The sequence below is a fragment of the Oryx dammah genome, unplaced genomic scaffold (genome assembly GCF_014754425.2).
Source record: "Oryx dammah isolate SB20612 unplaced genomic scaffold, SCBI_Odam_1.1 HiC_scaffold_12, whole genome shotgun sequence".
Lineage (NCBI taxonomy): Eukaryota > Metazoa > Chordata > Mammalia > Artiodactyla > Bovidae > Oryx > Oryx dammah.
This window is the reverse complement of record NW_024070196.1, coordinates 48,105,916-48,118,724: the sequence shown is the minus strand read 5'-3', so window position 1 is coordinate 48,118,724 and position 12,809 is coordinate 48,105,916. Positions and strand designations below refer to the sequence as shown.

The window sequence follows — 12,809 nt, the reverse complement described above, 5'->3', positions numbered from 1 at the left end:
GCACACGACTGGGCAACTGAACAACAATCCTCTTTTTTAGATTCTCTTCTTATTTACATAACCACGGAGCAATAAACAGAGTTCCCTGTGCTCTACATTAGGTTCTCAGTGGTTTTCACTCTACAGTTTTAGAAAATGATTCCCATTCACAACCATCTTTTAAAATACTGTGGGCAAAATGGAACCTACCTGCCAGCTGAGCTGAGCACCTTAAGTGAGTAGTCTGCAATGTCTCCCAGTTTGCTGTTTTTCCTTTTGACTTTGTTTATGATACATGTGGCTTTGTGAAAGATTTTCTCAATTTTTATATAGAGATGGTTATCATTCAGTTTTACACAGGGATGGCTAAATTTCATTCAGACTTCGAATCATAATTAGAAATCTCTCTCTAGACCCAGGTTATAGAAGAAATCACCCACTTTTTCATTCTGTATAAAAAACAATGTCATTTTCTTACATCTGGATCACTCATCCATTTGAAGTGTATTCTTGTGTTTGGTGTGAGGTATGGACCTAATGTTATCTTTCTGCCAAATGGCTGGCCAATTGTCCAAGCACCATTTACTAAAAAATGTGTCTTTGCCTCATGGTTTCCGGTTCTACCTTTATCACATACTAAGTTTTAGATGTACAGGAGCTTATTTATGAACTACTCTATTCCATTGGTCTATTTTTCTCTTTAGGTACCAGTGTCATTAAATATATTTGAAACTCATGCAAGTTATTCAGAGATATTTCCCACTTTACACTCATAAGTAACTTGCTAGCTTTCTGTCAGATCAGATTCCATGTATTTGCTGCCGTTCAACAATGGTACAAAAATTATACAACTGTACATTGTTCAACAATGTACAAAAATCTCCTTTTTTAAAAGAGTGGAACTGTGAATTTTATTTTATTGTATGTATTTTATTTTATTTGGCTTCGCCATGCAGCATGTGGGATCTTGGTCCTCTAACCAGGGATCAAAGTTGTGCCCCCTTCAGTGGAAGCACGGAGTCTTAATCATTGGACCATCAGGGAGGTCCCCCAAATTTCCCTTTCATAGATTTCAACCGATTGAATTGGTTGGTTGAAAGACAATTCGGCCAATTCACAATTTTGGAGCATGTGATCATTTACTGGCTGATCCCCAAAGGAACCTGAAGATTCTAGACAAGTGGACTGCAAAATGTTTGGGCTTCCCCCGCGGCTCAGCGGTAAAGCATTCACCTACACTGCAAGAGACAATGCAAGAGAGGCGGGTGGGATCCCTGGGTCAGGAAGATCCCCTGGAGGAAGACATAGCAAGCCACTCCGGCATTCTTGCCTGGTGAGCTACAGTCCACATGGTTGGAAAGAATCCGGCATGCCTGAAGCGACTGAACAAGCATGCGCTGCAGTGTTAACCCCTCATTTCTAAATCACTTGTCAATTTCCTCGGGTTGCCAAATGACCTCTAAGGAGCCCAGAAATCACCCCATCTTTGTCTTTTTCTTTTCTTTCTTTCCCCTCTGCAGTGATCGAGGGCCGTGGGCTCACAGACAACATCCAGCGATTTTCCTCGCTGCCCCCTTATCTGCCTGTGACCTACCAGGTGCTCAGAGCCGAGACGTCCTTCTTCCTGAAGGAAACCAACCAGGACTTGACACGCAACTCCAGCCTGCAGTCCCGGGTCGAGTCCTTCTTCCCCTACAAAGCCAGACAGCCGCCAATCTTAAATGCCAGCTATGGGCCTTTCTCGGTGGAAAAGGTCGTGCCCCTGGATTTGATGTCGACTTCCAACTTTTTAGGTCCCACTGACAAAGTGAGTTTCAACTGGAAGCTGAAGGCGCACATCCTGCGGGACAAGATCTACCTGAGCCGGCCCCGCGTGCAGGTGCTCTTCCACCTGGTGGGCCGGGATTGGGACGACCCCGGCCCCGCGCAGAGCCTGCCCTGCCTGCGGGTGTTCGCTTTCCGGGAGACCCGGGAGGTGCGGGGCAGCTGCCGGCTTCGGGGGGCTCTGGGGCTGTGCGTGGCACAGCTGGAGCTCCCAGCCAGCTGGTTCGGCACCCCTACCGTGGTGACTGGGAGGAAGAAGGCGCCAGAGCCTCCCGAGGGCAGCCCCGTGGAGCTCTACTACGCCGCGCAGCCCGGGGACGAGCGTGGAGACTGTTCCGGGGGCGACATCCGCAAGGGCAATGCCATCCGCCCCGGCAAGGATGGACTGCAGGAGAGCACGTCCCACCTCCAGAGGATCGGCGCCGTGGGCCTCTACCGCGCTCAGGACAGCGCCCAGCTCAGCGAGCTGCGTCTAGACGGCAACGTGGCCATCTGGCTGCCCTCCAGGCCCGTCAAGCAGGGAGATGTGGTCACTGCCTATGTCACCGTGGCCAGCAATTCCACCGTGGACTTCTTCATCTTGAGGTAGGTCTGCACTTCAGAGAGGCTTAGGCGCTCCTGGGACGACACTGGATGGGAAGTTGGGGTGTATATACCAGAAGATTCCATTTTCATCACCTTCAGGGACCCTCCTGCTTCACACTGGAAGCCAGTTTGTGCACCTGACCACAGGCTTTCAGCAGCTGCACTGTATATATTAGGAGGTGGGAGAAAATGGGCCGAAATTGCACCCCAAAGAAACAAGACTAAATTAATCACTCTCTTTTGACCTTGAATTACCACTGAACCTGAAGAAGGATATAATTTTTTTAGGGGGGGAGGCATAAACAGATTTATGAAGTATTAAAATGTTCCATGGCCAAAAGGGTGATCAAAATATGGTTACTTTATATCTTTGGGCTTCCCTGATAGCTCAGTTAGTAAAGAATCCACCTGCAATGCAGGAGACCCCGGTTCCATTCCTAGATTGGGAAGATCTGCTGGAGGAGGGCATGGTAACCCATTCTAGTATTCTTGCCTGGAGAATTCCCCTGGACGGAAGAGGCTGCTGGGCTACAGTCCATGGGGTCACAAAGAATTGGACACACTGAGCAACTAAGCACACACACACACACACGCGCACACACGTGCACGCACACACACACACACACACACACACACCTCCTTAGGTTTCAATTCTGTAACCTTGAGACATTTACAGCTTAGGTTTTGGTTTGATTGGCCCAGATGTAAAGAATCCACCTGCAATGTGGGACACTTGGGTTCATTCTCTGGGTTGGGAAGATCCCCTGGAGAAGGGAACAGCTACCCACTCCAGTATTCTGGCCTGGAGAATTCCATTGACTCTATAGTCCATGGGTCGCAAAGAGGTGGACACGACTGAGTGACTTTCACTTTCACTTTATATTTATAAAATTTTAAAATTAATTTCTATTGGCGTGTAGTTGCTTTACAGTGTTGTTAGTTTCTGCTGTACAGCACAATGAATCAGCTATAGGTATACATGTGTGCATGCCAAGTCACTTCAGTTATGTCTGACTCTGTGCGATCCTATGGACCATATAGACCGCCAGGCTCCTCTGTCCATGGGATTCTCCAGCAAGAATACTAGACTAGATTGCCATGTCCTCCTCCAGGGCATCTTCCAGGGATCAAACCCACATCTGTTTTGTCTTCTGCATTGGGTAGGTGGGTTCTTTACCACTGGCGCCACCTAGGAAGCCCATAGTGAAGTCACTCAGTCGTGTCCGACTCTTTGTGACCCTGTGGACGGTAGCCTACCAAGCTCCTCTGTCCATGGGATTCTCCAGGCAAGAATACTGGAGTGGGTTGGCCCATATATGTACATATATCCCCTCTTTTTTGGATTTCCTTCTCATTTAGGTCACCACAATGTGACTTTTTTTTAAGCTTTAAAATTTTTTATAGACATGCAGATACTTAGTTACATGACAAAGTATATGTTCAGTGGGCTCAAGGAAAGATATAGACATATCTCACCATCTGCCATCTCACTTTGAGTGTAAGCGTGAAAAAAAAAAAAGCCAAGAATAATATCTTTTTTTTATTTGGTAGGGTTAAATCTTGCCAGTTAGGAACTGAGGAAACCCCAGTTTGTGACAAACACTATTTAACTTATTTGTTTTTTGGCCACTCTTCATGACATAGGGTCTCAGTTCCTTGAATGGGGATTGAACCCAGGCCACTACAGTGAAATCCCATAATCCTAACCACTAGGCAACAAGGGACATCCCTCAACAGAAAGTTCTTTATCGGGGGTATTTCATCTCACAATAAAAGAAAAAAAGAAAACCAAATTAAAGCAACAACAGAATAACCCACCTACCTTCCATGACCTCTGCTGGTTCAGCAGATCACGTGGAAGATGTAATGGGCCTGCTCTGTGACTCTGGATAATGATTCTGGGGTTTAGATCAGGGCAACCTGTTATGTGAGGATAATTAATACTGGGGGGGGGAAAGCCACTTAATGCAAATCCTCTTAAAACCTGGCCCAGAATTTCAGAATAATGAAAAAATATTTACTTGAGATTTGTTTAAAAGATAAAGATGACCAAAATCAGACCTTTTTAAATGATTATCATTAAGAATGACTTAGGTTATAATTGCAGCAATGCTTTAGTTCTTTTTAGAATAAAAAATTAATCCCATGTGCCTTGAGTTGCTTGGGAAAATATTCACAAAATAGATTGATGACATCTTCTGGCATATTTCACTTTGGTTTAGATTTGGTTGTCTGAAGATAAGAATGGTCCTTTTTAAAGGGTTTGTTTGTTTGTTTTTACCAAAGGCATTCAAAGGTTTTGATAAGTTTCTCAAGGCATTTCTTAGTCCTTTGAATTTGGATAATTTTCTTCTGAAGTGTTTAATGATCATCCTTATAATTTTTTTCTTTCAATTTTTAAGTGGACTAGTTTTACCAGATCCTTCTTTGCCAGTGGTTTGGGATATGAACAAGTGTTTTACAGAATCACTTTCCATGATGTTATGTAATCCTGCATCTTCTACAAAGTACAAAATGTACCCTCTGGGGAATTCTCAATCTCGTTTGTACTAAGGGGTGGTCAACCTGGTGCCTGCTGTCTCTGGGGTAAGGAAAAATAAACTAGATGTCTTAATGAAAGTGCCAGTCTTATAACTGCAGGAGAGGAGGCATTTCGATAAAAGGATCCAGGTTCACTTCCTCTTGCCTTGGATGGAGAAAGATACTGATCTAGAAGGTCTGAGTTTTATTTCCACTGAGTCTCTTAGCACCATCATTTCATTTCATTCTATTATAAAATAAATATATCCAGCCCGGGCATTGGAAAGGAGCTACAGAAGATAGGAAATCAATAGTACTGCTAACAAGTTTTTTTTTTTTTTTTGCTAACAAGCTTTTAAAATTCCAGAGTCATAAGAACCTGGGTCTCCTGCATTTCAGGTGGATTCTTTACCAACTGAGCTGTCAGGGAAGCCCCTTTCCCATTTGTACTTATCCCTAACTTCCGTCTTTCAAAAAGCAAGCTCTAGGGGTGAGTATGTGTGAACAATCGGGTCCCCGCAACTAAGATGCAGAGCTTTCCACAGCAGGCGGGCAGTCAGACCTGGTTCACTGGAGAGGAGGAGTTGTTGTCTTTGTTTTCCTTCACAAAGATGAGGGTGATGTTGGAGAAATCAGGTCCTGCAACCAACTGGTCTCGATTCTGGTCCACTTCCCTGGCCTGCCATCTCATCTCCATGTGCCTTAGTTTCCTTATTCAGATGTGATGTTGGTACCTACTGCCATAGAGATGGGAGGATTCAGTGGCTCATACTTATTTGTAAGGTGCTTATTACAGTACCTGACATGTAAAAGTGCTTCTACAAGTGTTGGCTATTACTATCAGGGTTGTTTTTAAACATCTATCAAAACTTCAATAAGCATTGAATTCTATTTTGGCAGTTAAAGGACATCATGCTTTGCATAAAACAACAGCTACCAGGTCTGTTCTGAAAGCTGTATTGATTCTCATTTTACTAGGATTTTTTTAAAGAACAAAAAAAAGAAAAATGGTTTTATGATGACAAGAGCTTTGGGGGCACAGAGGATGAGAATGACAGGGTTCTGGGTGGAATATTGGTTGATGCCAGGAAGGGTAGCAACCCCATTTCTGCCTTCCTGGTCTTTCCAACCATGGATTCAAGTCCTGGGGAGAGAGAAGTGGGAGAAAAAGAGTCAAGGATGACTCCAAGACATTGGAAGTGAAAAATGCAGCTGCCATGATTAGAATGGGAAGGCTATAAGGAAAGCTAGCATTCCTTTTCCAGATAATATATTTCATTGTATTTTAATTTGTATGTGCTCAGTTGCTTCAGTCATGTCTGACTCTTTGCGACTCCATGGACCCTCCAAGCAGGTCAGTTCAATGGGTTTAGGCCCCTTGTCTCTTGCATATGGCGTGTACATGCTCAGTCACTCAGTCATGTCCGACTCTTTGCAGCTTCATGGACTGTAGCCGGCCAGGCTCCTTTGTCCATGGAATTTTCCAGGCAAGAATACTGGAGTGGGTTGCCATTTCCTTCTCTAGAGGATCTTCCTGACCCAGGGTTCAAAACTGTCTCCTGCATCTCTTGCATTGCCAGTGGATTCTTTACCTTTGGGTAAAGAATTTTACTTTGAGCCATTGGGGAAGCCCATATTTTAATTTTAATTTTAATTTAATTAATTCTTCTAAGGAAAGAAGTATTCAGAAACACAAAAAGATGTATGTGGCAAAGTAATTAAGTTTGTGTGAGGCTCACTGAAATTTAGGGAACACCACTTTCTTCCTCTCGAAAGTAGCAGCGCATGGAAATGCACATTTATTTATCCAGCTGCTGTCAACGGTAGTCACTGGTTCAGTCACAAGAGAAATCCATCTGGCCCATCACTGAAACCCAGCTTAGAAATTCACGGGAAACTTACAAAGAGGCTGGGATTTGAAAAACCCCTCTTGACCATGAAATCCAAAAATGTTCTCCATCATCTGCATGGAAGATGGCTTTGCTGACAAGGCTGTGATGCTTGGACCTAGCCTGGACTTCTTGGGAATTTTTATAGGATCAATAACAGACATGGAAACTTGACCTAAGCCTCCTTTACAAGACGGTTTTGACAAACAACACTCTCTTCCACAGGCTTGAGGAAGCAGCCTGCATTTTGTTAGCTACTTCATGCATCTAATTCAAAGGCAACTCCCGCTTTATGATCAGACAGGTTCCTGAGACTCAAAAGTCAAGGTGTGGAGGTTGAAACTTTGTTTCCTGTGGATATAACATTAGTTTACAAAGCTTTTTTGAAAAATAAAAAATAAAATAATGACCAACGTAAAGGAAGAATACCTACATGTATGTTTTACAAATACTTGTAAGCAGGTCAGTTCCATGGGTTTAGGCCCCTTGTCTCTTGCATATGGCGTGTACATGCTCAGTCACTCAGTCATGTCCGACTCTTTGCAGCTTCATGGACTGTAGCCCGCCACGCTCCTTTGTCCATGGAATTTTCCAGACAAGAATACTGGAATGGTTTGCTACTTCCTTCTCCAAAGGATCTTCCCGACCTAGGGATAGAAGCCATGTCTCTTGCGTCTCCAGCATTGGCAGGTGGATTCTTTACCACTGTACCACCTAGGAAGCCCAAAGATGACCTTAGCCATCGACAGTGAAGGAGTCAGGGGAAGGGAGATCTGCGTGCAGTAGGCAGCTGAATTAGAAGAGCAAAAATGAAAACTAGCAATGATTCTGACCTAGGAGTTGGCTACCTTAAATGTTTTGCCACTGGACACAAACTTTTCACAAGGAGATACAATCATGAATGCAACAAACTCAGATGAGTTCTTGGTTGAGGGTGATTCTGCTGTCAAGCATGGGGCTGAACCAGTTCCTGGGAGAGGAGGGATGAAGGCATGGAATCTGAGCATCTCAGGAAGTTACCTAGCAGCTCTGGTCACTTCGGACATTCCTGGGGAGTACTTGACAGCTCACTGTAACAATGTAACACCCTCTGATACCTGTTTGTTCCTCAGGATTAACACCATAGCAAGTTTTTACTGCCTTAGCTTAGAGAGACACTGTGTAGTCCAAGTTACAATTAGATTTCACAAAAGAGAATTTGACTACATAGATATTTGTAAAATACATGTGGTTAAGAAAAAAAATACAGGAGGCTGGAAGTCAGAAAAGCTATAACACTACATGCCAGTCATCTCTGCTGCTGTCAGCTGTGTGAACCTGAAAATGTCCTTTAATATCTCTGGGCCTGTTTGTTCGTTTAAAAATATGGTAATGAACCCTTGTTACTATATGACTTCCACACGTGCGTGTTTAGTCGCTCAGCCGTGTCTGACCCTTTGAGACCTTTTAGACTGTAGCCCGCCAGGCTCCTCTGTTCCTGGGATTCTCCAGACAAGAATACTGGAGTGGGTTGCCATGCCTTCCTCCAGGGGATCTTCCCAACCCAGGGATCAAACCTGTGTCTCCTATGTCCCCTGCATGGCAGGCGGATTCTTTACTTGCTGAGCCATCGGGGAAGGTGACTGTATGGCTTACCACAAAGTAAAGGACCAGTAAACATTTACTGAATTAATGCAAAAGCAAATACCTAATGTCAAATTTGTATCATGAATGATCCTTTTCATAGATGTTTTCCTTCGTGACTTCCTAACTAAAGTTTCCTGAAATAATATCAAGATTCCTTTCAGCAAACATAAGCATTATTTTCTGTTCTGAGTGTTTTCAAAACATTGACAGTTGGGGTCATCATCCCTGAAGATTCCCATTGCTATCTCTATGTGCCTGAGTGCTAATGACAGCCCCAGTGCTGAGGACCACACTCCTTACTCAAAGCTCAATCTTAGGACTGAGGTTGTGAAATTACTCTCTGTATATGAACCAGTGTTCACATTGTCTCAGGTCGCCAGTGTTAGAGCTAGTAGATCGCTCTTGACCTCACAGGTCTTTAAAGGGAAGACTTGAGGAGGCCATGGCACCTCTGGTCTCTTCAGGAAGCAGCTGAAATGGATCCCTAAAGAAGCGAAGGCAGTCCTCTCCCATTTAAAATAAGCTTGCTTAATTGAAATCCGTAATTCACAGAAATGCAGGGGAGATGTTCTCCTCCAAGTGTAACTAATTCAGAACCCTGCAACTCTGTAATTGGAATTAGGGATGCTAAGAGAGTCATAAAAAGTCTTTCCTCATTACAAGATTACATTATGCTGCTGCCATGAGTTTACACAGAGCATATCTCGTGTCTCATAATGAAAAGAAGATGAGTAGCATACGGACTGGTTTAGTCTATGCCAGGATTTCCCAACCCCCGCAAGACAGGCCTTTGGGGCTAGATCGTTCTTTGACATGGGTGCCGTAGGATGCTTAACAGTATCCCTAGCTTCCACCCGCTAGCATGGTACCATCTCTCCAGTTGTGACAACCACATTGTCTCCAGACATTGCCAAGTATCCCCTGAGGACAGAATCACCCTGATAGACAGCTATTCATCTACATCTTTGAGGCTCAGAGGATATGGATGGTTTGTGTACAGATTTGGGTGGGAAAATAAACAGTTTATCTCATTCTCACAGACAGAAGAGCCTGGCAAGCTACAGTCCATGGGGTCGCAAAGAGTCAGATACTACTAAAGCGTCCCTTTGGTCAAAAGCTGCCAAGACTGTCTCCTTGATTTCTCTTCTGACATGTTCCTTCATTCTGTTCCTTTCCCACCAAGAGTTAAGTATCTATAATCAATTATAAACCAAAACATCCAAACTATTGGTATTGGCCAAAAAGTTCATTAAAACAACCTCAGTATTTCAGAGGTGACTAAGAAAGAGATAAAGCAAAATACTTGGCATCACCCATCTTGGATTCCTTGTGTTTCTGGATTTCTGTAGATCTCAGGTAGTTATCCCAAGTTCTATCAGCTGGTGATTGATCTGTCCACCAAGCTTCCTCTCAAAGATAGCTGCCTCTTCAACTCAAGTCACTACCCTCAAAAGCAAAAAAAAAAAAAAAAAAAAAGGTATCTCTCTATTTCTTTTTCTCAAGAAGAACTAAGAAGTATATAGCTGTTTACATGACTGCTTTTCCTCTTTCTGAGTGAGATTTGTCTGCCAGCTCTGATCACAGACACTTCAGGGTCTAAATCCTAGAAGGTGATTTGTCTCCTGTGTAAGTAAAACATGATGAAGTAAAGAGGTAGCCCTCCCAGAAGAATAAAAAAGGAAAATAAGAGAGGCAAGTCTATACCAAGCGTCCAGTCTTTAATAGCCCTCACTTTGCAGAGGCAGGTCTCAAAATAAGGGAGCAGTAAGGCTATGGTTTTTCCAGTGGTCATGTATGAATGTGAGAGTTGGACTGTGAAGAAAGCTGAGTGCCGAAGAATTGATGCTTTTGAACTGTGGTGTTGGAGAAGACTCTTGAGAGTCCCTTGGACTGCAAGGAGATCCAACCAGTCCATTCTAAAGGAGATCAGTCCTGGGTGTTCATTGGAAGGAATGATGCTAAAGCTGAAACTCCAGTACTTTGGCCACCTCATGCGAAGAGTTGACTCATTGGAAAAGACTTTGATGCTGGGAGGGATTGGGGGCAGGAGGAGAAGGGGACGACAGAGGATGAGATGGCTGGATGGCATCACAGACTCGATGGATGTGAGTTTGAGTGAACTCCAGGAGTTGGTGACGGACAGGGAGGCCTGGTGTGCTGCGGTTAATGGGGTTGCAAAGAATCGGACACGACTGATTGACTGAACTGAACTGGACTGAACTGAACTGAACTGAACTGAAGGGGCCTTCATTGGATGTTGAATGTGAGATCTATTGATTCATTGTTTCCATCTTAGTGTGACTGGTAGGGATATGGACAGTCATTCTTGTTAATTATGAATGTCTTCCCAACCAAATTAACACAGCATCATGTGCATTTAAGAGCTGCTATGGAGAAGGCAATGGCACCCCACTCCACTACTCTTGCCTAAAAAAATCCCATGGGTGGAGGAGCCTGGTGGGCTGCAGTCCATGGGGTTGCTAAGGTTCGGACACGACTGAGCGCCTTCACTTTCACTTTTCACTTTCATGCATTGGAGAAGGAAATGGCAACCCACTCCAGTGTTCTTGCCTAGAGAATCCCGGAGATGGGGGAGCCTGGTGGGCTGCCGTCTATGGGGTCGCACAGAGTCGGACATGACTGAAGTGATGCAGAAGAAGAAGAAGATAGGTTCCTAGCATTTTTCAATAAAGAAACAAAAAGGATGAAGCATGAAGGCAGAGAAATAGCTTTTAAGGAGATGTCCTATAGGAAGAAGCTTGCTGTATGCAAGAATGTTAAGGGAGTAGTATTTTTTTCAGCAGGATAAGATTTGTAGATGAGTTCATTTCTAGAATCTCAGCGTATGACAAGGGAATGCAGTTAGATTTCAGAAACTCACTCTCATCAACTCTAGAAGGGTTTTGTGAGGTTCATCTTTTTTTAAATTAAAGAAAGTTATATTTCTATACATCTGGTTGTGTTGGATCCTCATTGTGGTGTAGGTTTTCCCTAGTAGTGAGGGTAGTTGTGGTGCATGGGCTTTTCACTGCGGTGGCTTCTCTTGACGCTGAGTATGGCCTCTGGGATGTGTGGGCGTCAGTAGTTGCGGGTCCTGGGCTCCAGAGCACAGTCTTGATAGTTGTGGCGCATGGGCTTAGTTGCTTTGCAGCATGTGGAATCCTCCTGGATGAGGTATCAAACCTGTGTCTCCTGCATTGGCAGGCAGATTCTTCACCACTGAGCCACCAGGAAAGCTCTTGGTTCATCTTGTAGAGACAAACCTTGTTTCTCAGCCGCCCAGAACAGAGGGCAGAGTCTCAGGATACCCCTGGTGCGTGGACGGTGGGATTCAGGGGGCATCTCTCTCCTAATAGACTGAAGCCCATCAGGGAGCTTCACAACTGAGTCTACTTAAACTTCCTCAGGCACAAAATATGCCCAAAATACATGCTTACAGCAGCATTATTCACAACAGCCAAAACACGGAAACAAACCAAACATCCAGCAACAGACGAATGAGTAAGTGAATTCTAATATATTCCTGCAATGTAATAGAATATGGCCATAGAAAGAAATGAAGTATTGATAAAGACTACCACTGTGGATGAACTTTGAAAATAAGAGGCTGAGTGGAGGAAGCCAGACCAAAAGGACCACATATGGCACAGTTCTTTGTATAGGAACTATCTAGAATACCCAAGGCCATAGAGACAGAGGGTAGACTGGTGGTTCCCAGAATCCAGTGAAACAGATGATGAGTGACGAATGATTGCTCTAGGATGGGAGGTTTCTTTTTGGAGGGGTGAAAATATTCCAGAATTAGATTGTGGAGATGGCTGCATAACTTTGATGGCTGCATAACTATACTAAACACCACTGAACTGTATACTTAAATGTAAGCCATATATATATAGGCTTATATATATAAGGTCCATCTAGTCAAGGCTATGATTTTTCCTGTGGTCGTGTATGGATGTGAGAGTTGGACTGTGAATAAGGCTGAGCGGGGAAGAATTGATGCTTTTGAACTGTGGTGTTGGAGAAGACTCTTGAGAGTCCCTTGGACTGCAAGGAGATCCAACCAGTCCATTCTGAAGGAGATCAACCCTGGGATTTCTTTGGAAGGAATGATGCTAAAGCTGAAGCTCCAGTACTTTGGCCACCTCATGCAAAGAGTTGACTCATTGGAAAAGACTCTGATGCTGGGAGAGATTGGGGGCAGGAGGAGAAGGGGACGACCGAGGATGAGATGGCTGGATGGCATCACGGACTCGATGGACGTGAGTCTGAGTGAACTCCAGGAGATGGTGATGGACAGGGAGGCCTGGTGTGCTGCGATTCATGGGGTCACGAAGAGTCGGACACGACTGAGTGACTGAACTGAACTGAACTGAACTGAACTGA

The 12,809-nt window shown here is 44.2% G+C and overlaps 1 protein-coding gene across 1 annotated transcript in view; it reads left to right on the top strand.

Moving 5' to 3' along the window:
* Positions 1-1,171: 1,171 nt before the first annotated feature.
* Positions 1,172-12,809, top strand: part of TMEM132C (transmembrane protein 132C) — a 288,223-nt gene continuing 276,585 nt past the window's right edge. The window contains exons 1-2 of the mRNA XM_040251283.1: positions 1,172-1,199; positions 1,500-2,388. Of these exons, the coding sequence (XP_040107217.1) occupies positions 1,172-1,199; positions 1,500-2,388 (917 nt within the window). The remainder of the gene's footprint in view (positions 1,200-1,499; positions 2,389-12,809) is intronic.